Source organism: Emydura macquarii, unplaced genomic scaffold (genome assembly GCF_026122565.2).
Source record: "Emydura macquarii macquarii isolate MOO-44397 ecotype Brisbane River unplaced genomic scaffold, CSIRO-AGI_Emac_v2 contig_1253, whole genome shotgun sequence".
Lineage (NCBI taxonomy): Eukaryota > Metazoa > Chordata > Testudines > Chelidae > Emydura > Emydura macquarii.
The window spans coordinates 23993313-24016234 of NW_027131390.1; the positions used below are offsets into that span (position 1 = coordinate 23993313).

The 22922-nt window shown below is 39.2% G+C and overlaps 1 protein-coding gene across 1 annotated transcript; it reads right to left on the reverse strand.

The window, feature by feature from the left end:
• Window positions 1-5453: 5453 nt before the first annotated feature.
• Window positions 5454-22146, reverse strand: CHMP1B (charged multivesicular body protein 1B). Its single transcript, XM_067548359.1, has 8 exons — window positions 21950-22146; window positions 18121-18218; window positions 14879-15025; window positions 12120-12188; window positions 11923-12030; window positions 10665-10708; window positions 9417-9489; window positions 5454-8522 (listed from the first exon to the last, which is right to left on the reverse strand). The coding sequence occupies exons 1-8, from the start codon at window positions 21963-21965 to the stop codon at window positions 8478-8480; spliced, it is 600 nt and encodes a 199-aa protein (XP_067404460.1). The 5' UTR covers window positions 21966-22146; the 3' UTR covers window positions 5454-8477.
• Window positions 22147-22922: the final 776 nt, after the last annotated feature.

Below are 22922 nucleotides of genomic sequence, written 5' to 3' on the forward strand. Positions count from 1 at the left end.
ATTGCCCAGATAAGTCTTTTCCTTTATTTAAAGGGTAACGGAGAGCTGTTTCCGATTCAAGTAAGGCCACTGACCCTTCTTGTGGTTTTACTGAAAAAATATCGGTTGCCTAAAAAATAATTGGACGGCTCGCTCCATGGAGCTAAAGCTAAACCTCTGCATGTGATAAATACAAACACTAAAGAACAAATACAATGCAGTGCATGGCCTAGGAGAATCCTTGAACCCACAGCAAATGGGTACATGCTGCCTCCACCTCGTTTTAAAATGAAAAATCTATTTTAACATAGGTGACACTCTCAAGCAAGAATATATTCATGCTTGCAGTACGTACCATTGACTCAATAAACATGTAATCATATTTCCTTACATAAAAAATATTGACTGACGTTTATTGTCACAGGTTAAAAGGATAAACTAGAGGGCAGTGAAAATATATTTCTAACCAGCTCTGATTTGCATATCATTTAATCAAAGATTACACTTCAAAAATTCCATCTGCCCCTTCCTACCAGGAATATCTAGACCTCCAAGGCACAACTTAACTCCCTAGCTACGAGCAAGCAAGGGAAAAAATACCAAAAACATTTAACTTTTGGACAAAGATAAACATTTTAAATAAATACAAATTACTTAAAGCATTATGCACCATATTTGCAGTTTGTATTTTGGGTAATATTTTGGTGTCAGTTGAAGAAAGAACACTAAGAAGTGTAGCTGCTTTTTAACTTTGATACTATCAAGTAGGTTATGACCCAGAGTTGATGTATAGTAGCTTCAACTGGTATGAAATTGGTGGACAATACACACTGAACCATTTGTCTTTACTTTAAGATATCCATTTGTGTAGGACCCCTGCAAAAATCAGAGCCTTAGGCTCCCTCTACTGGTGCATAAGCAAAGGAAAAGAAAGTTAAAATAAAAGCCAAATTGCTTAGCCAGCACCCATCAATGGCTTTTATATGGAGGATAAAAATCAATAGCAAATGAGCTCCTCTCCTGTTTTATGAGAAGGTTCTGGAAACATTAAAAGCACAATTCAGTCTAGAATGGTGCACAAAGGGTAACCACCTGTGTAATTCTGTGTATAAGAAAAATGACTATTTGTATCAGAGCTGCTACCAGTGTTGTACAATTGCAACAAATCTTGTACAAAAAATGTCATGTAAGAGGTCAGGGGAAAAGTTAGGATATGCGAAGTATGATTATCCTGTTTATATGCATGTATCATCCTTGTATCTGAATGATCTTGAATCTGTATTATGAATATTGGCTTTGTGCTTGTATCTGAAGCCTGTATTGTATTCCTGGGTGACACCCCCCAGACAGAATTTACATTAGGGCTAGACAGCTATGTGTTGATGGCCTATCAAGGACACTTCACTCTCACACTGGGCTCATTGAAGAAAGTTATCCTGTCCAGATAGCTCTTCCTGGGGATGCCTCAGACAGCAAGGAGACAATGGCCACCTCCTCTGTGATTCAGCAAAACATGTAAGGGCATGTGGTATGGCACTCCATCTTGTGCTAGTAACTTTCCACATACAGGGGCTGTGGGCTTTGTTTGGGACAGTAATTTTCCATGCACATGGCAAAGGATATAAAAAGACACCTGAGACATCTCCATTTTGTCTTCATTTCTTTGGACTAGATTTATAACAAGGAAGCTTTGGACAAGGACTGATGATCCCCCATCTGTTCCGGTGATTCCAGAGAGAGTTTTGCAAGCTAGCAGTTTATTCCATCACGGCTATGACCCTGATCTATAAACACTGAAAGTCACTTGTATGTATATGATTAACCATTCAATAGCTCTCTTCTTTATTATTAAACTCTTAGTTTTTAGTTACGAAAGGAGTGGCATCAGCATAGTTACTGAATAAGATCTGAGTTATATTTCGACCTGGCTAGGTGGCCAATCCCTAGGGATTGGAAGAACCCTCTATCTGATGAAACTGGTTTTCAGTAACCACTCATCATAAAGTCCAAGTATCAGGCTGGTGAGCCAAGGGCTGGAGTGCCTAAGGGGACTTTGTGTTTGGCTTCTTGTTAACCAGTGTGGTGATACAAAAACTCATTTATGTTCCTGGTCTGGTAAACAGCAATGATAGAATAACCACCAGTTTGGGGGGGGGGGGGTCTGCTCTTCTGCCCTATTTCTCAGCAGTCTGGCCTGAATTTGGTATTCTCAGCTGTGACCCATTGATGCATAGTGACAGCCTACTCAGAGCATTATCATTTATTATGAGAAATGTTTAAACTCAAAGGGATTAATTTTCATTTTGTTATGCTTAATCATTCAGAAGTAATCCCTAAAGTATTAGCACCAAACCTTTTGGGACGACACCTACTGAGCTCCCTCAGTTATTACATTGAGATCCTGCCCGAGAAGGGCTTGCTTTCCAAATTATTTTCTGATAGGGTAAAAAATACTTCAAGATATTCATGACATGACAAAATCTATCTAGATATAATGAATAAAATTATAAGCCTTGGGGCATGTTTGATGTGCTACTGCTATTTAAATGCTATTTTCACTCTCAGTTATTGCAAATGGCTATTTTCTTTTTTTTAAGTGTCAGCACCCAAATGAAATGCGGCAGAGGTACAATCATCATGATTTCCCTTCTATCTCTAGCTATTTCATCAGTCTCTCTCATAAATTTTCATCTTCAGTTTTCCACATAAATATTCCCCCATTAAACAAAGCCCGCTATCTTCTGTACTGATCTCTACCCATACAATAGCTACATCTAACCCAACATAATAGTCACACCTAACAACTGCACCATTGCAGCTGGCAAGTTATTTTTCCTGGTTTTTCCTCAAGTACTCATCTCATCTGAAGCTCTGCATGACTTTCAAGTGAGGAATTTCAAAAGAATGAAGGTCAAAGCTAGCTTGATGGTTTATAAATATGATCAGACAAAAATATTGATACTTCAGACACCAAAAAAAATCAAGCATAAATAGTAAGGACTTTTTCTTTGTTGTGGTGGTGATTTTTCAAACTACATTTCTGTTTAGGTGTGCCTGCTCACAAACATAAGCACAAATGCTGAAGTGGTATTTGGCAGCAAGGTTAAAGTGTGGTAGAGACAATACGTTTTATATCAAGAACATCCACAACCTCCTACAACTAGCGGAGGACTGAGAAGGAACTAGGGACCAGATCCACAAAGGGATATGCAATGTTTAGCACTACCTAACTTTTAGGCCGTATAAAATTCTGGGAGCAAAAATGGGATCCACAAAGACTGGGTTAGGCACATACAGTCCACTTACAATAAATGGGGAAAGACAGGCATCTAAGAATGCGATCCACAAAAGCCAACATGTTAAGGTGGGAGCCACCTACATTTGCCAATGGAAGATGCCACTGAAGGGCGTGTCCTAAACCCCACCCCTCTAAAAAGTTTGGTGCCTGAGTCTGGACTGCAGGGCAGCACCTATCTCTGGTTATAATCCACAAACAGGAACCCTCTCCTGGAATACTTATGATGGCAATGAGTGTTTTAATAGCCACTTTATTCCACTGGCAGAGGTTCTTCAATAACCTGAAATAAGCAGAACACAATATTATCCACTCCCCTCTTCCCCCCCCCCCCCCCCAACACACACACCAACTATGAAGATCAGCTCAAATTCGTTCCCACCATAAATTCTTACTTAGACTAGAAATGAAAGATCTCTTATTGGATGGTTGAATCTTCCATGCAAAACAGCACCAAAATATACTAAGCCTCCATAAAAGAACTCAAATAAGCCTAATTTTATAATATGAAAAAAAAACTTGCTTTAACTTAAATTCATTAATGTCTGGTTTTAAGGACTTTCAAAGGGCTCATTAGCAATAGAAAATCCACTAATGCTAAACATTTCTGGATCCAAATCCCTCGTCATATATACGTGCACTTGTGCTTACTAGGAGATAGGGAAAAGGATGGATATCTTTCCTAACTGTTGTTCTTTGAGATATGGTGCTCATGTCCAATCCAAGTAAGTCTGTGCGTGCCACCTGCACAGTTTTCCCCTAGCGGTACCTGTTGGGTGGGTGCAGGCGCCCGCTGGAGTTACACCTCTATGGCACCATATAGAACGCCTTGCTGACCCGCTGACTCTTCCCTTCCTCCTTGCTGGCTGGCTCTGACAAAGGGGAAGGCAGGTGGGTCTTGGAATAGACATAAGCAGCACATCTCGAAGAACAACAATTATGAAAGGTCGGTAACTGTGTTTTCTTCGAGTGCTTGCTCATGTCGATTCCAAGTAGATGACTCCTAAGCTGAACACAGCAGGAGTCGGCGCTCGCAGAATTGCTGATTGAAGTAGTGCTCTGCTGAATGCTGCATCATCCCAAGCCTGTTGAGTGATGGCATAATGTGAGGTGACCGTGTGGCTCGATGACCATGTTGCAGCCCTGCAGATCTCCTGTGTAGGGAGATGCGCCAGAAACCATGCCGAGGCGGCCTGTGCCCTCATGGAGTGCGCAGTCAGTGCTGGAGCTGGCGCCTTTGCAAGTCCTAATGCAGGACATTTTTTAAAACTACTTTAAGAGTTCTGGATTGGCTCATGAATATTCATGAGCTCATTTGGAGACTGTGTGGTGGTATGCCTCAAAATAATTAAAGGTATCAAGGTGTGCCACTGCAGAGAAAAAGTTGGGAACCACAGTGCTAAGGGCTCAAAAGGAGCCCCCTCCCATTCAGCCTGGAGAGCACCAGGTTAAGGACTCAGGTCAGTATTGGACAGCGAACTTAGGGGTATAGCCTGTCCAGGCCCTGGAGAAAATGGGGCAGCATCAGACCCCAGATAGTTTGAATGCTTGGGAATGGGATCTAGGCATGCCCTGATTCCTGAGTGGGGGGAAACTTACTGGGGGGGGGGGGGGGCGGAGGCGGAGAGGTGATACACAGAAGATGCTAAATAAAAGGCTGGGTTGAAATCTTGACCTCAATAAAGTCAATGAAGTTTTGACATTAAGGTCAGTGGGGCCAGGATTTCATTTTAGGTGTTAAAAAGACATACCTTCTGCTCAAATGAGCAAAGCATGCTCACTTCAGACAACCAGACCATAATTCAGCAGCACCAATGCTAAATGGTTATTTGAATCAATCCTAGAAATTTACTTATCTGTTATTAATCGCTTTGAAAAAATGACACTGAGAAAACTGCTAAGAATTTTGAAGAGGCTGGTTAGCACGGCTCTTTGAAGGACTTGAGAGCCATAAACATGTTCATCTAGCATGTGTTATGTGTTCATCCTAGCAAAAGAAAATATTTAACTGGCTGCTACCTGTAGTTACGATTATTTCTTTATCCATTTTTGAAAAGCTACAGAAAACTAAAAACACATTTCACAATGCAAAATGCGACATGCTCAAATAGTGAAATCAGAGGATGCATTACTTGCCTCCGGCTAACTTAAGAAAAACCAGGAAAAGTTTAACATCAGCAACAGACCAAAAAGATTTAATAGTGGGATTTACCATAGGCCAAGTAAGGTGAAGAACTAATAACTGATACCAATGATCCAAATCCACTACTAAACAGCTGGGTGGCAGATTAATGTAACTGATTTAAAATGTCATTCTGAAGAAACTGAAAAAATATTTAGCCCATTATGATTCATCTTTCTTAAAATGTTATTCTGCTTATCCACAGACAAGATGGGCACAGTATAAGAACTTAACTATAATGCCCCTTGTGTTCAGCTGCCAATATCTTATTTGGGACTTATGAACTGTTTTAATTCCTCCCAGATATAGTTATCTCCAACATACTTTCAAGGATATTTTAAATTTTCAACACAGCTTTCTCTGAATGAGGAAGACAATGAGAGATAACAGTGCACTTCTAATAGATCATTTTCATATGTACTGTAAACTTATCTGAAAGATTTGACAGTATCTTAGAAAACACAAATTTTCAGGACATTTTAGTTAATAAAATGATCAGTCCTAGTGTAATTCAAAAAGAGCAGCCAGATTGCTATTGACATTCAGCCCTCATTTTTCACACTAAAGTGATCTTGTTTGATAAATTGGTAAATGGTGCCTACTGCAAAAAACACACACAGAAAAACAATATAGTTTCCAACCCCTGAAGTGAGTTTCATGCTGATGAAAGGTACCAGATTAACAGACACAAAGACCTCATGCCTCTGTTTAGAGACAGAACAGTTAGAACACATGTAGCTGCAGTGCAGAGGCCAGCATGCCAGAACTTTTTTTCTGGAGGGGGTCGCTTTTATGAATGACAATAGTCCAGCATAATCAGTTAGTGGCCTTTTTGAGACTGCCAATTAATGACCCTGGTGGTAAAAAATTTCTGAACATATGGATAGTTAAACCAAAAGCTGCACTAAGTTCACCAAGTAATTTTACATTAAGGGAAAAACAGCCATGAAATAATGACGTTAGGTCATTATAGACATGAGAGAGCAAAGTCTCTATACTGCATTATCTAATGCCCTCCCACCACTTTAGTTCCTAAAACTTTGTTGGGGTGGAAAGATATTTACATGTTTAGTAGGAATGCATAAGAATAAAAATGTTAAAGGTCACTCCTCATTCTCCAATCTATCTGGAATATTTTAAAAAGAAAAATTCTTTTGTTACTGAAAGTAGCAAATAATGTTAAAGGTTAATTTAGATTAAAAACCATCTGTTTTCTATTTAATTATTTAAATTGGAGGCATTCACATTTTAAGAAAGATATACAATACATTAACACTTCAGCAAAAGTGAAACATCAAAATGATAACCAGTAGACACTCAAAACAATTTAATTGTGGAAAATAAAGATAAATCAATATTCTAAGTAAGATTTCTCCCTGCTTTGATCTCTACCACAACTACCTAGGACTATAAAAGTGCTTTATACAGATGAATAAAAGGACTGTTTTAATAAAATGAAAATACCACTTGGTGGACTCTCTCAAAGTCAGTAAGCTTTCCATGTTATAGCAAGAAAATGCCAAGAAATTTATGAATCGAAGATTGTTGCTTTGACCAATAGCAGTTTACCTTATTGCACACAGTATTTGAGGTTTAAGCATTCTTCACTGAAATATAACCTTATTTTCAGTGACGAACATTTTGTATGAACATTGAATGATCAGTTACGTATTGTCTTGTGAAAGCCTCTAATTGTACTTGGAGTGCCTTTTTATTTAAACAATTTCATGAATGGATTGGGCTTTCAGTATGTTTTCACTTTTATATATTTACAGAGAAATCCTTTTTGAATTATATCAAGGATTTTTGCAACATCAGAAAGATCAGAGCTAATGCACTCTGCACATCTGTCAGTTAAAAGCTACTTCTGAAAATCTAAAATTCCATTATATCTTACTGTAATGAAGAGGTGTCGCCACAACAAAAGAGGCTGTAATGTAATTAGGAGCTTATGTACAGAGGCATTTAAAAAAAGAGAAGAGTAATTTTTTGGCATAAATCATTGTTTATCATATCACAGCTAATTGTGACTAGAAATTTTTGTCATTATTTCTGTAAATCAGGACCGTATGAAGAGTTTGATACTTCTGACAATATTAGATTGAAGTTCGTAGTAAGCAAGAATATATTTGAATTGGTTTACTTTTAAAGTGGATAGTGAAGTCTAAATTAGATTACCACCTATCATAGCAAAAACATTACAAAGTGTGTTGGAGTTACATCTGCAAAATGCAATTCATATTCTTACAGAATATAAGGATAATAGTTTCAAAGATATTTTAACATGGGTTCTTTACGCAACATAACATGGAGTCACTTTGCTTGACTAATATACATATATCAAACAATCTAGACAAAAAGGTTGAAAAATAAATTTTATTCCTCCTAGACTGAAGGGAGGATACCATACAAATTCCCAGTTAGGTGAAAACAGCTGTTGGCAGCTAGTTTTTTAAACTGGCCCATTAAGTTGTTCTACATGTAATGTAGTTTTAAAAGACCATAAAAACAAATTCAAGTCCAACTATCTGTTTTAATATGCATATTACAACAGACTACATGTCCATCTGTCTATTCCATGAATTTTGCTGTATAAAGCAAGTCAACTGCAACCATTATCTGAATTGCATGCATCAGTTCCCCAACTGTACATGTTCTTCATAATTTAAAAAACCCACTTTATAATTTAAAATATTATATATCATGTTAATAGTGTTCAGCTTTTGCTTCAACTAGAATGAGCCAACATTAGTTGACTTAAAATTTTAGCTTGGTTCTGTGAAAAAGATAATTGCAAAAATATATCCCCAACTTCAAAATGTACTGTACAGGACTAGAAAAACAAAGGGCTGTGATACCTTTGAATTACTTAATGTATTTAGAAAGGATAGTAAGCCAAAAGTGAAGTATCATATAGTACAAATATTTAGACATCCAAGGCATACTGCATACAGAACAACATATATACAGCGTGAATGCTTTGGAAGCATATACAGAGAACTACAGCTTTGATTACTTAAGTTAAACTTGATCACGTAGGCGGGCCAGTCTCTGTGACAGCTCATCCTGCAGAATGTCAGAATAAAAAGTTATTATTTACTCTGTATTAGCTTTAAAAAAGATAAATGCAAAGACTTGCAATATCCCAGGTCACACTACAAACACAACAGTAAATAAGACAAGCAAGAGCCAGATAAGAATTTGCATTTTTAGGAGACAAATGTAAATTGACTCCACTATAACAGAGTCATTGGGTTGCATCCTCAAATGAACCAAGCTCAAGCTCAGCACAGATGAGGCGGTGCGTGAATGGCGGCTCTACTCAACTGTGTACCTCCGCCATTCCTAGAACTAGCCAATGGCCAAATCAGATCTTAGTGCAAGCTGGAACTGCCCTGCTGTTGCTCTAACATACTTTGGCTAAAATGGTTCCTTAAGGGACCATTCACCAATGCAGGATCACTGAAACATTACTCTGAACCTACGCCCCTCAAATCTTCCTCCGCCAGAGCAGGGGAAGCAGGTAGTGTTAAAAGCTATGCCAGTTTTACACCAGCTGAGTATTTGCCCATGGCCAGAGGAATCCTGAGCTGTTCATTCAGAGCTTGTTTAAGGCCTCTTTGCACTACTTCCGAAGTGCAGGGGACCTTAGCAAGGGAAGTTGATTTAACCCAGTGTGTATGTGGGATGGCCCAGAGTTAGTGAACAGAGGTAAAGTTAAAGTATGTGCACAACTGGTAGACTCATTAAAAAAACACAAACACACACAAACATTCACGCCTGCAAGCAAACCTTGTTTTACTTACACATTGCATTTATTTTGATAAAGATCAAACTAATTTATTATATGGTCCTAGAAGTTTGCAAATTACTTTCAATTTCAAATATCAAATACAGCGGTAACCCTTCTACATAAATGTGGTATATAATCTATTTGAAAAACTACACAGCAACATTTACCTGCTCTGCTGAAGCAACACTTGTGCCAACAGAACCTGTTTGCCCCTGGGGTAGTTCCATGTTCAGATCAAGGCTACAATTAAAAAAAAAAAAAGACAAATATATATCACAAATATCATAAATGCAGCAATAGGCCACATCAGGGTTTACATTAGTGGACAAATGGTGTTCTATGTAGCATGTGACCATCAGTGTCTCTGGCACACCCTGATACATTGCACTCAATTAATTAGGCAAGCTTGATCAGGAAAGTGGGGTGATTATCAAGGAAAGAGTTTGTTAAACAGTTAACAGCAATAATTGCTGTGTAATTAGGATTATTAGAAAAATTCTGTTTACTGGGGATGCATTTGGATAGTACTAATGGGTTAAGCAGGGCTCAGACAGGTGATAACGTATTGAAATTGTACATTACAGTTTTAATAAAAAATTTGTCAAATAAAGGTAACTGTACACATCACAGCAACAGTAGTATGGTGCACTAATTCACTCTCCCTCCCTTGTCCCCAGTAAAGCCCAATGCAGCAGCAGGGACATTGTTTTCATGCCCATGGGACAATGCATTGATGGCAGCAAAGCAGCTCCCACCTTACAAAGAAGGCAAGAAAGGGGTGTAATGGGAACACAGGACAAAGGACCTGAAAGAGCCTTCTGGGAAGTCCAGTCCTCTGCTATCACTAGCAATTGTTTCAACTCAGATTAAACAATGCACTATCTTTGGCTCAAATATTGTTTAGTATTAAACTAGATGCCCTCACTGCCTTTTAAAAGACTGACAGCACAATATTATTAAACATCCGTACTTCAAAATTTTATGTAGCCTTGCCCTCACTCATTTCCATTGTAAGATCACTTTAAAGAAATGGATCATGCTGAGACAGTTAAACTTATTCATACATACATGAAGTGTACCCTAAATAGCTTTAACTATCTCAGCATGATCCATTTCTGTAAAGTGCTTTTAAGATAGAAATGAGCTGTTCTAGTTCTAGACTTTTAGCATGATTATGTATGTTAAATTATGTAGAGGTTCATGAATGAAAATGGATTGAGATGATAAAGATTTGAGTCATGATATCCAAAGGTGAACGCATAGCATATATATGCTCACTGGATTATCTAGCTCAACAAGGGAAAGTGAGAGAAATCTGATGTTAGTTTAATTAAAATCAAATACAAGGGCCAGATGCAACTGCCCTTAAGGTACATAAATACTACTACTCTTCAATAATTTTACATTATACTCACCCTGCTTCGTCTGCCATTTCCTGTAGAAGTGTATCCACTTGGTTCTAGAACAAGAAAACAAAACAATCAGTTTTTGTTATTGTATTTCATGCAAGACTAACAGTATGACTTGGAATAAGCAAAAATTCTACTGTCTTTATCAAATTGATTTAGAAAGGAGCTTCTGTGGATTTTGAACATTTATAGTACTTCACCACCAGAGGGAGCTACAGGAATTCAGAATACAAGGAAAAACAACGCGAGTCCTGTAGCACTTTAAAGACTAACAAATTTAATTTCTGCAGGCATAGGCTGGGTTGCAGCCCACGAAAGCCTATGCATGCAGAAATTAAATTTGTTAGTCTTTAAAGTGCTACAGGACTCTCGTTGTTTTTGCTGTATACAAACTAACATGGCTACCCCTCTGGAACTTTTCAGAATACAAGGAGCACATCTTATACTATGCCATGCAAATCAGTTCTCCAAGTTCAACTATTGATCTGCAATACTACCAAATATGATTATTCTAATCCTATCTGTAAAATCACATCTACTTGAGTATCACAACTACAGAAATGTTACTATAGTCATCACTATTATTAAACAATTACTTTTTCAGGGCACAAGCAGCACCTTCCCCCACAGCAGACTTCTTTATATAACCCTTAGAATAAATTTTTTTTTATTGTTTTGAAACTTTTTTGTTAGAGGGTATGAACTTTGGGTTCTGCATTACATTACTACTGATCAAAAATTTTTGCTAGTAGGTATTTCTCCACAAATCCAAAATAAATATTTATGCACCTTTCTATGGCACACATCATCATTGTACCTTATGGTAACTAATACATTTTGTTAACTTCAGAAAATCACTAAAATACTACAGATCTCTGATTCTTCTAATAGATTTTTAATTGAGATATAGTTGGCACTGGTATGTTTTTTGACTAAAAATGTTTACTAAAAGTTGGTCAAAGTTTCATACATTTCAAAGGAAAGGCTGAAAATTTCATGCTATACCACCACTCAAACACATCAGTTGTAAGAGGGGAGCTTAGGACAGTACACATAACATGTACATTTTGTATAAAAACATTTAGCAGCTCAAACTATACTTTTGCTCACAAGAAAGCATGTAAATATTTCTCAAGTTAAACTGAGAATCCCTAGCTCCTGCTATATCTTTCAAAAGGCAGAAGATAAAAAAGAGAAAGTGACAACATCTGTGTACAATTGAACAACATGATATTTTATTTGCTGCAATATCAGTTATTCTTACTTGTGGTGTTGTTAATGTAGTAGTGTTACTCATTGTGTCTTCCATCTGTTGTGTCTGAACATCTAGTGTTTCAAACTGGTGCTCAAATTTGTCCATTAAGGCAGATATCTGCAGATAAACAAATACTGTCAAAGCAAAAAGTATAAACTATAAAACTATAAAACCTCTGAATTCCAAACAGTTAAATTTATGTCTACCTTTTCAAGGTTCATGCTCTTCAATGTGGCATCCATAGATTTAACTACTCCTGCCATTGACTTTGTTACCTGAAAAAAGATAAAGTAAAAGATATAAACCTATTACAAAATCACATAATGAACATAATCATTAGTTTGGTTAACCCCTTCTGTTTCTTAAGTAGACGTGTTTATTCTCATCTCTGTCAAAAGAGCAATTCTGTAATAGAGGTGTTTATATAGCTGTTCAAGGAGCTATCAAGCTTTTTATAATAATCCCTGTTTTTCAGAAATTTAGAAAAAATGCTCTGAGTTGAATCTCTCTATATAAGGACATTGTACAGATAACTGGGGACTGAAATCTATATAGCATTTTTGAGTTATGATTGTAGTGATAACTGGGGCCTAGTAAGCCTACCTCAGTTGTGAGTCTAACTATGAGAAAGTGGACAAAAATTCAGAAAAGTCACAACAACCTATAACAATGAATGTTGATGGTAAAAGGGAGACCAACAGACTGCAGTAGTATAAACAAAAAGGCCTGCTAATATAACTCAAAATCTGTGTTAAAATCATACTTGGTAAACAAGAAATCAATGGACCAAAGCTGTTGTGTTGGAAATTAGGTCTAATTGGTGAACAATATAATAAAGAGATTACAAGTGGCTATTCCACCCTCTGATTCCTTTTGGAGTCCTCAAAAAATGACTTGGGTATATCAGGGATGTAGAGGCTGGTTGATGAAGAATAGAGATGGGGAAGGTGTGAACTTTAACATCACAGCTGCCATAACCCCACTCTTCCCCTCCCACCGCCCAGGACTCCAGGATCCACTGTCATACCACTGGGCTTTCACTGTCCTGACCACTCCGGGCCAGACCTCCAGTCACCTCCACTGTCACCATCTGGCATGTGAGACTTTGTCACCCCTCACCTCCTCACTCCTGTGCCCTTTTCCTTCTTTGCTTTATTTCTTCTCTTTCCTAGTCTCCTTTTTCCTTCTGTCTAATAAGATTCTGGCCAAGACTGCATATTTCACAACACAGTTGTAAGTCTGTGACCAGAAAGAGGCAGCTAAATGTGATGCTCTAAACAGCCCAATACTGGTACAAGTTTGCCAGGCCTCAGTGTGGCTGATAAGACCATAGATTGTGCCTGTGTTTTTCCAGCAATGATGATGCAAGCAAAAGTCAACACCAGCGACAGAGACTGCATTTTCTATCTTTGCTGTTCTTTTGTTTTCCCTGTGTGCGTGCGCGCACGCGCACGTCTTGTTTTGTCTTAAAGGAGGCAGGATCAGACTGTAACAGCAGCAACAGCTCCTTTCAACTCACTTCTTTTCCTCAAAAAGGGCAGTTATTACCATCTTTAATACCATCTAAAAGACTGTCAAACAAAGGGGTTTTCCTTTCAAAAACCTCTCTCCAGACACAGGGAAAGGAAACAAGTCATGTCAAAATAAAAGTCTTACTTAATACTTTACATTTCTAATATTTCAGCTGTTTTTCCTACTTCTCTGTATCTTTCAAAATTTGTTTTAAAAATGTAATGATGTGTCTGCCATGGTATTAAGCAAGCTGAGGTCTCTGTATATGAAACCCCAAATTCTGTTTAACATCATTTAATGTTGGACAGTTACAAAGTCATGTTAACACCTTTAATTCTGTAAGCCCATATATTCTATCTAAACTAACACAACAGGATACACTAAAAACAAGCCCACCACAAACAGGCCCACAAAACTTTAGAAAACTAATTTTTAGAGAAGCTTTTTAGGCCTTTGGTTTGCAGTAATAATCATATTCCTATAACACTTTTTCTTCCAAATTATAACAGATACATACTTCAAATGTATAAGAATTATTTCACTTGCCACTGAAGTGTAGCCACATATGGCGTATTTAACAGTGCACTGGAAAATTGCACAATAGTAAGAAAAAACAGCATATGACAAACTACACAGGGAATTTAGGTTAAATGGCATGTTTAATTTCAGTATTTCTATGCCACCTATTTCCACAGTGTAAACCAGGAATAACATCACTGCTCCATATCATCGCAGCTTTACTGATCATAGATGCTCAGGGTCTCCGTTTTATTTCTCATCTTAAAGATAGCCCATTTTGTGGGCACTGACTCAGTAAGAGATCCACTTAAAGAATTTCCTGAAGTACATATGATTTCCTTGGATTATCCACCCAAATGCGATCTAATAAAATAACAGGAGTGCAGAAATATCATTGACAGTCTTTTTACTGTTAAAAATGCAGTCACTAGACAGGTTGTTGTGAGCTGGGAGCATAAAAGGTAAATGTATTAGTGTATAGAAGTTTCTAAACTATTGTTACATATCTATTTTACATACTCTATAAGAGATCAAAACAGAAATTCTATATGCTTTTTTGGAAACTCACAAGAAATCAATTTATCCAGTGCATCTACTTCTAAAATGGACTTATCTTTAAAAACTTGTGACACAAGACATTGATTTAAATTAGGATACATTGGTTAGCTAACAGGAAACATTTGTATCCTAAAGTACTAGGAGAAACATGCAAATAGCATCAATTCCATATGAAGTATAGTGGCATTTAACCCAATTCATAACTCTCACAAGCCAATACTTCCTACACAACTTAGTTTACTGTGGGCCATGGCTGAAAACTGCCAAGCCATCCCAGTAAGCTTACTAATTCACTTTTTTAGGGATAGAACAAAAACACTTTCAAGGAGAATCAGAGGTCTTATCGTTCTACATGAAAGTATGAAAACATGCTTACCTTGCCCATTGTTACTGCAGTTTGAACTCTTGCTGCTACTGCATCTACCCTGGCACTCATGCGCAAGAAATTGATTCCTTGATTCTTCTGTCGGATTGCGTTTTCTGCATGTATTCTTGCAACTTCAGTATTACCCTTCTGAATTGCCTGTTTAAATTAAGCAAATTATTGCTATTTCTTCTTAACAGTAATTATGCAGCAGTGATAAGCCCTTCAAAAAACATTCACTTGCAAATCAAGTGAACTCTAAGTCCAATTCAACGCCCATTGAGGTCAATGGAAGGATTCTAATGGACTTTGCTGTGAACTAGATGGCATCTTTTATGCATATGAAAATATGCCTGAAACTTTCAGCCATTTCTCAGAGTCTAAATACCAGTAAGTCTATGAAACAGAGGTATGATGGAGTAGAATTCTGAATATTTATATGCTCACAAATAACACACATTAAGCATTCAGTTTTTCCACCAAAATTCCTACTTCTAGTACTTCTAAAACAAGTAGCTGTTACAAAAAGTACCCCTTCCTCATTGTGTATACACTGGACACCGCTTACCAGCAATCCATATATTAACAACTTTTGTTTAATAATAAGATTTTGCCAGGAACCATCCAGGCCCATTGATTTCAATGTTAATAGCATCCGAATAACAGCAACAGGCAGGCCATAAAAATGTTTTAATAACTTTTGTGTGGGGGTGGAGGGGAGGGGAGACCCCAGCTGCAGGCAGGTATATAGGGTGAGGGAAAGAAATGCTGGGTCGTGCCTTCCTTGGCTGCAGTGCCACAAACCTGCCTGTAGCCAAGGACTTGCTGCCTGCACAGGAGGTAACGGGCTGCAGCACCCACATCCCCAGCCAACAGGATCTCCTGTCATCCTGGGCTGGAAGGGGATGCTGCAGGCAGGGCGGCAGCAGATGCTGGGGCTTTTCACGGGGAGTGGTAGTACTGAGGACCCCTGGAGCTGCATGGTAACTTCACCTGCATGCTCTGGCTGCACCTGGCTCTGGCAACAGGGGTATAGGTTGTCACATCCCAGAGCTTCCTTCCCTGGTTGCAGCCCAGCACAGCGAAGGAAGCTCTGGGACATGCTGAGCACCATCTACAGGCAGGCTTGTCTCAGTGCTTCCTCCCCTAGCTGCAGTTCCCTTTCACTTATTGGCAACTCTCAGGTAACAGCAAGAAGTTGTTAATATGCAGAATCCACTGTATACGACTGAGATATTAATAAGGCTTATGATGTGCTTTACATACTCAAAGCATTGCAAACACATTAATCCTGTCATTATAACCCAATAGTAGAGGATAATTTTAATACTGTTATTTTAGTTATGAGAAAACTACTGCAAAGAATGCAAAGGCAGAGCTGAACTGGAAGCCTCTTTGCGGGCTCCCATAATCCCTGTCACCTCGTCAAACAGGGAAATGAAAGTCTCTGCATGTGGACGAAAAAATCTCCCAATCAAAAAAAAAAGAAAACCAACAAAAAAAGACCGAGCAGCAATGAAATAAGAAGCTGAACTCCATTCCTTATTATTGTCATAGGTCAACAGAACTGACAACTAAATTCAAACTGAAAGATCAAATTCTGCCCTCTGTTATATCCATGTAATCTTCATTGAAGAGGCAGAATTTAGTAAGCAAGATCTATTGCTAATAATGAGCCACTGTCTTTAAGAAACGCTTTAAAAAAAAAAAAAAACTTCCTCTTTGAAAAGGCCTTTCCACAATATCAACAGTCAACATCGACACCTCTTTCTATTAAAAAATCTGGCCTAACTAAAAACATTTTAAAATCCTCAGAAAAAAATAATCCTAAAAAAGGTAAACAAAAATTTAAAATCAAAATTAAAAACCCTACCCAAAGCAGAATTTATACCTCAAAATGGAAGAAGTACCAGAGATTCCATGAAGTCGGTTTGGGGACTTCTCTATTGATTTAATGTGGAAGATGCTCGGGTACTATGACGACGGGCAATGGTATAAAACCTTAAGCTAGCTATACCAGAAAAGAATCCAGTTTAACTTTCAGATCCCAAGTGAGTTTGCAAGACTAGTACTTAGTAAATTTGATACACAATCAGACATGCACAAAGAACTTCAGTACAAAAAGTGAAATGTATCTTTAACACGTCACAATGTAGTTTCTTTTTATTGTCACAGGACTGTAAACAACAAGAAAAAAGTCTGAACTTCCAAAAATGATGAATTCATCTAGTTCATCATTCTAGATCACATTTTAAAGAGTTACAAATGGAGAAAAAATGGGTTTGTGTCCTTTTCACTTCTTTACAATGTTGAGAAGCCCTGGACAGTTTTACCCACACTTATTTCTTTCATCTGAAATACAGCTTGTCTCACTTAAATTTTATGGACTGGAAAATTAATGGAATTATGATATGAGACAAGAGACTGAAAGCAGAGCAACTGAGCTTTGAGTTTTTAGCCTGATCACTTAAATAGGTCCCATTTTTTAATACAAACCCATTTTAATAGGTCTTTACGAACAAGCTTTAACACCAATGTTTGGCATGCACTTGGTTTTATTGAGGTTTTAGAGAGGTTTTATTGAAGATTCAACACTCCTAGCACTTCAATTAAGAGCTGAGAGAGTCTTCTGTTCACACAAGATGCTCAAAAAGATCTCCAGAAGTATCAAGTCACTCAATACTTGATATTCTTTTTATTGAAAAGGTTAAAACAAGAAGATCAACTTCAGGCTACATTTAAGCAGCAAAAAGGATATGAACCCTCTTTCAAAAAATCTTCTTTACAAGTCACCATTAATAGTATATGATAAACATTAAGATAATTTAGACACATTGTCAAGGAAAAAAATTAACCTTTGAGGGGAGTGGAAGGGGTGTGTGTGAGAATCTCATTCTTAGAGTATGTCACCATTCCAAAACATGAGTACTTTAAAGATCAATGCCAGGACCTAACACTTATCAGCTCCACTACAAGAACAGAGCATAAATATTTTGAAGAAAAAGTTATGAAAAATTCCATTTCAGCATTAAACATGTACAATATTTTTAAAATATTAAAAATATTATGACTAGGTCACAAATATGTTACAGCCAACAGGACTTATTACGTTGCCAATCTACATACACATCCTGTTTTATTAGAATGCACACCAGGACAACCATAGCAAAATAAAACTTAATGACCTCCCTAGCATAAAATATAAAAATTAAGTATATATATATATATATATACAACCTAATTTCATTACTTACCTTCTTAATTTTAGCCTTTTCAATCTTTTCTTCTTTATCACACTTCTTTGCATTCCTGCTGAGCTCTTTTGCAGCAAACTTCAAGTTAAACAGGTGTTCTGCAATGCATGTTAAGGATCTACAAAGTACTATCAATACTTAAAATAAGAACACATTGCTTTCCGTTGGATTTAATAGTCCACTACATGCATACTGTATTTCCTTCTACAACCGTTAATATTGCTAGGTCAGCCACTTTAATTTGCATGAAACTGAAATCCAGCAAACAAAGATGCTTTTTCTTTTCTTTTTTTTTAATTTTATGTTGCCTATGTCCTTTCGCCATCTTAGCTCTAAAGCTTAAAACTATAGTTTGAAATTTTTTAAAAAACAAGTTCAGAACCAAAATAAGCTTAATTTGATGAAAGACCCAATTCAAGTAGTTAAAAGGAATAAAGAATGTGGGTCTTTAGAATGTATGCGCATACAGGTAGCGTGATTTCAAAGTCCTGGGAATCTGGAGAGTATGATAGTTTTATCATGGACATCAGTGGGAGCAGAATCAGGGCAATGCTAAGAACTTCTGAAAATTCCATCCCTAGTACACACACAGCATCTATATAGGTTTAATTTTAAAACCCTGCTAAGAAGATGTTACCTCCTGCTGCAAGGAATACTATGATGCCATAAACCCATACAGAAAAATCAAAGAGGTTCAGCTTAAAATTATGGCAAATTTGAAATGGAAAATAAAGCTACTGTGGCATTCTTCTTCAGCTCACTCATCCCACTATCAGGTAGGAAGAAAAATGGAAAGTCTTACCCTACCACATGTACTATATAACACCTGGCCACAAAGTGAGGCACAGCATCCTTCATTTATAAATTCTTTACTCTTACTAGCTGACAATGGACCATTTTGTCACATATGCTGTTTAGTGAAATAGCATTGCCATTAAGTACCCTACTAGCCAAATATAAAAAAATTCATCATATGTAAATAAGAAATTGTTCTCTGGAGTAAATAAATGTTTATTCATCCTTTCAGGGACTGATATATTTTCTTTTTAGGAGGCAAAGAATGATTTTGCTGAAGCCATCTGTGTATTATTTCTATGTAATTCTTCACCTTATTATTCTTCATTGGCACACTGACCACTAGTGAACAAGTTTTTCATTGTTAATAGAAAATGTTAACTAGACTGAGTATTTATGCAAAGATAATTTTCTGCAGTGACAGGAATTTTTTTCCTAAACCACATACACTAGACTCTGATTTGTGCATCTAAGGAAAAACTAGACTTCATATTTTCTAAGAAAAAACCCACATAGGGAAAAAAAGCATTTTATGAAAACCATTTCAGATTTCTTTCTGCACCATCAAAGCAGCAAAAAAAAGACCAAGCTCAATTTTCAAAAAGCTTCTTTGTAGGTCACTTAAAACATGTTTGTTTATTACACCATAAAGACACTCGGTCTACAAACACTAAGATTAACAGTTAAAATGAGGTACTTGCATCAAGTTAAACACTTGTTCTAGTTCAAACACTCCGGAATAATTTGTTAATTAATTTGTTGTGTGTGTGTGTCCCCAACCCCATATGATGAATTCAGTGACACTGCCAATGTTGTAGACATGTTTGCCTCATGTAATCCTTATTTTCTAAGGTACTAAACAGCAGCAAGATTGATTTGTGTTTTCCACTGTCAATAATCTCATTGTAAAAATATATATATTTTAAAAGAAATAGCTACCCATAATACTGAAATAGTTGCTTGCGTTCATTTTTCTGTGCTCTAAAAGCTAGGCCACCATCTCTTTCAACTCTCTCAAGACTAAATGTTATAGTGGCCTGTAATCTGTATCACAAATTAGATTGCTTTGGCCTAGGGACTGATAATAAACTAAAGAGTATTTCATCTACAGGTTGCCAACTGCAATCCACTCAGGTCAATGATCAGAACAACCATATAAAGTATTACATCACTTCCTTAAATCAATGGCTTTGAGTCATGATGACACACCAGGATTTTATTTTTAAACCTCCTCAATTACTCACTTGATGTTTCTGTGTTGGATACATCATCTGTTGCCTAACAGATCTTTCATGACACGATGGGCACACACTTGCTCCCACCTTTAAACGTATCTGTCTCAACAAATGGTAATTCAAATGAAACTGAAACTTCTATTCACCATAATTTATTTCATCTTGCCAGCTTCCTTAAAACTATAGATGGGGATACCGCTGAGCAAAATAGACAGAAAAAAACATTACATTTAAGATAATTTCATATATCAGGAAACAGTTTATTTTATTTTGTTTACAAAGAACATTGAGTATAATTTGTCATTACTAGAAAAAAAAATGGGCCGGTTGCTGGCTCCTGCTATGGCGTCAAAGCCAGTTTACCCAGCCAGCTAATGATTCCTGTGATGCGGGGAAAACCCCAAATGACAAAGTTAGAGTAGCATATTCTATGCCATCTGTGTCACAGACTGACAGAAGGGCATGACCAGAGTGCTATGGCACTTCATCTATTCCTAGCTAATAGAACAGCCCCCATTGGTGCTGCTGGCAGCCAGGTGCAAGTTTGCACCAGGGACTGAACTGGTTCCCAGTCCACCCCATGACTGGGGGAATGAAAGTGTGATGTAAAGCCACCTTTGCTCCTCTCCCTGTCCCCCTACTCAGTCACAGTGCCAAATGGATATTGATCAGACCCATTACATAAAACGAGTCAAACCTGAAATGGAAAGGGAGTCTGAGGAGTGACAAGATCAAATGGAAGCAAGATTTCTTATATCCAAAGACTCTCATTACAAAACACATTTTATAATGTGTAAGATAAGAAAATATATTCTTGTAAGCAAAATAACTTTCACCTGTTCACATCCCACTAAGAAGGGTAGGGGGGAACTTATGCTTCTAGGGGGAAAAAAAAGAGTTTTCTATTAGCCCAGCAGCAGTAAATTCATGTTACCCCCATCTAGGAAGCTTGTATCATTCATGAATACAGGAAAAATCCCAAATAATTTCATGGAGGCAAAAGAAGTCCTCCCTTCTCCCATCTCACTGGTTTATTTTCCTTGCAGAAATGGCATAATTCCCTTCTTTCCATCTATACTTTGTATCCAAGAACAGAACAATACACAATTTCTGTTGCTGTACTAACAGAAAATGAAGTTTATAATTAAACCACTGTCTTCATCATGCCTTACACTGAGGGAAATTACTAGTTTCTGCTATGCACCATTTCAAGACTTTTCCAGTTTCCCACACGACCCACAATCCAAGATCAAAACAAAACTGATGGAACAACTGCACCCTGATCACTTGCTATGACATCCCCACTGTATCATATGCCTCCAGCAGTGCTGATGGGGTAAATGGAGCCCTTGTCAAGGCCCGAATAAATATTTTGCTTTTATGTTTAAATAAAACACGGGTCTGCAGGATCACAGAAATTGTCACATGGTTCAGGCCGCTCCCTGCAATGCAGCCAGCCTCTGCCCCTCCCCCAGAGGTGGGGGAAGGGATTGACACTTTAGCCAACCGCAGTCAGTGCTCAGCCCCAGGGAAGGGAGGCAGCCCATCGCCTGTCCGGGCTGGGGGTCCGGTCCGGTCCGGTGTGTCTGTCACTCAATGGAGTCATTACAGGCAACGACAGCGCCAGCCGCAACTCCAGGGGAGAAGTGAGCAGCCCCAGCAGGGCCCTTCCCCCCCACAGGCTCCCCTGGTCCTCCCTCTCCCTCCCACCCGAGGGGGCTTCCCCCGGCCCTCCTGGCGCCTGCTCCCCACTAGGTCTCGCCCTTCCCGGGCGCGCTGCCCCTCGGCCCAAAGGATACTCTCCATGTTGGACATGGCGGCGGCGGCTCCTCAGGCCCGGCCGACGGAGGGGGACGCTCACGCTCTGGCCGCGGGCGGCTCAGAAGCGCAGTTCCCGGTAACCCGGCGGCGGCGGCTCTCTTGGCTGCTGCTGTTTGGGAGCCAGTAACACCGCCCGCCCAGCTTCCGGCTTCCGCCTTCCCCGCCCCGAGCTGCGTCACGTGCGTGGTGCGTCTCGCGCGGGGGGGGGGGGGTGGGTGGGTCGGGACCCAGAGCGCTTCCGCGGTGGCGCACAGAGGGGGCGTGAGCGGCCGGGTGGAGGGAAGAAAGGAGGGGACGTGCGCGCCGCCGCGGCGCAATTCACGTGAGAGGCGGAGCGGAGCGGAGAGCCCCGGATGAGAATCAGTTGATACTGCTGCCCCCGCCTCTGCCTGGGATAGGTTCCTTCCGGTTCCGGGGAGCGCCCCCTGTCCCCGGCCCGGCCCACCACTACTGCCCGCTCTATCCTGACAGCGGCCCACACCCACCTCTCCTCTCCCAGTCCGTCCGTCCTGACACAGCCGCTGCCCCTCCCCCTACCTCTCCCTGCTCTATCCCGTCACCCGCCCCTGCTCTCTCTCTCTCTGCGGCAGTTGAAGCTTGCGGCAGGCGGTGAAATCTCAGGAGCCTGGCTGAGTTTGACGTCTATACTGGGGGGAGGAGGGGGAAGGGAAATGCCAGTCAGGCCAACTGGGCCGCGCAGGGTGGTTGAGCAAATCCCTCGCCTGCCCGCGGCTTGCAGCTGGGGGGCGGGGCAGCGCCTCCCCTGCGGCCTAGGGGTGCCAGGTGTCCAGTTCTCCACTGAGGGTATCTGACCGTGTCCAGACTAGCAAAAGTCCCGTTACCCGAGTAACTCACCACCAGCAGCTTCCGTTCCACCGCCTGGAGGGCACGAATTGCAGCTAGAGCTGGAGGAGCCCTCAGGAACTGTCGGGCGCCAGCGGAGAACTGTGC

Bases quoted from the DNA above. Each gene is read 5' to 3' on its own strand.
- CHMP1B (XM_067548359.1), bottom strand. The intron at 15,026-18,120 runs GTAAGTAATGAA...TAATTTAAACAG, and splicing joins AAAAGGCTAAAATTAAGAAG to GCAATTCAGAAGGGTAATAC. The intron at 12,189-14,878 runs GTAAGCATGTTT...ATCTTTTTTCAG, and splicing joins CTGCAGTAACAATGGGCAAG to GTAACAAAGTCAATGGCAGG.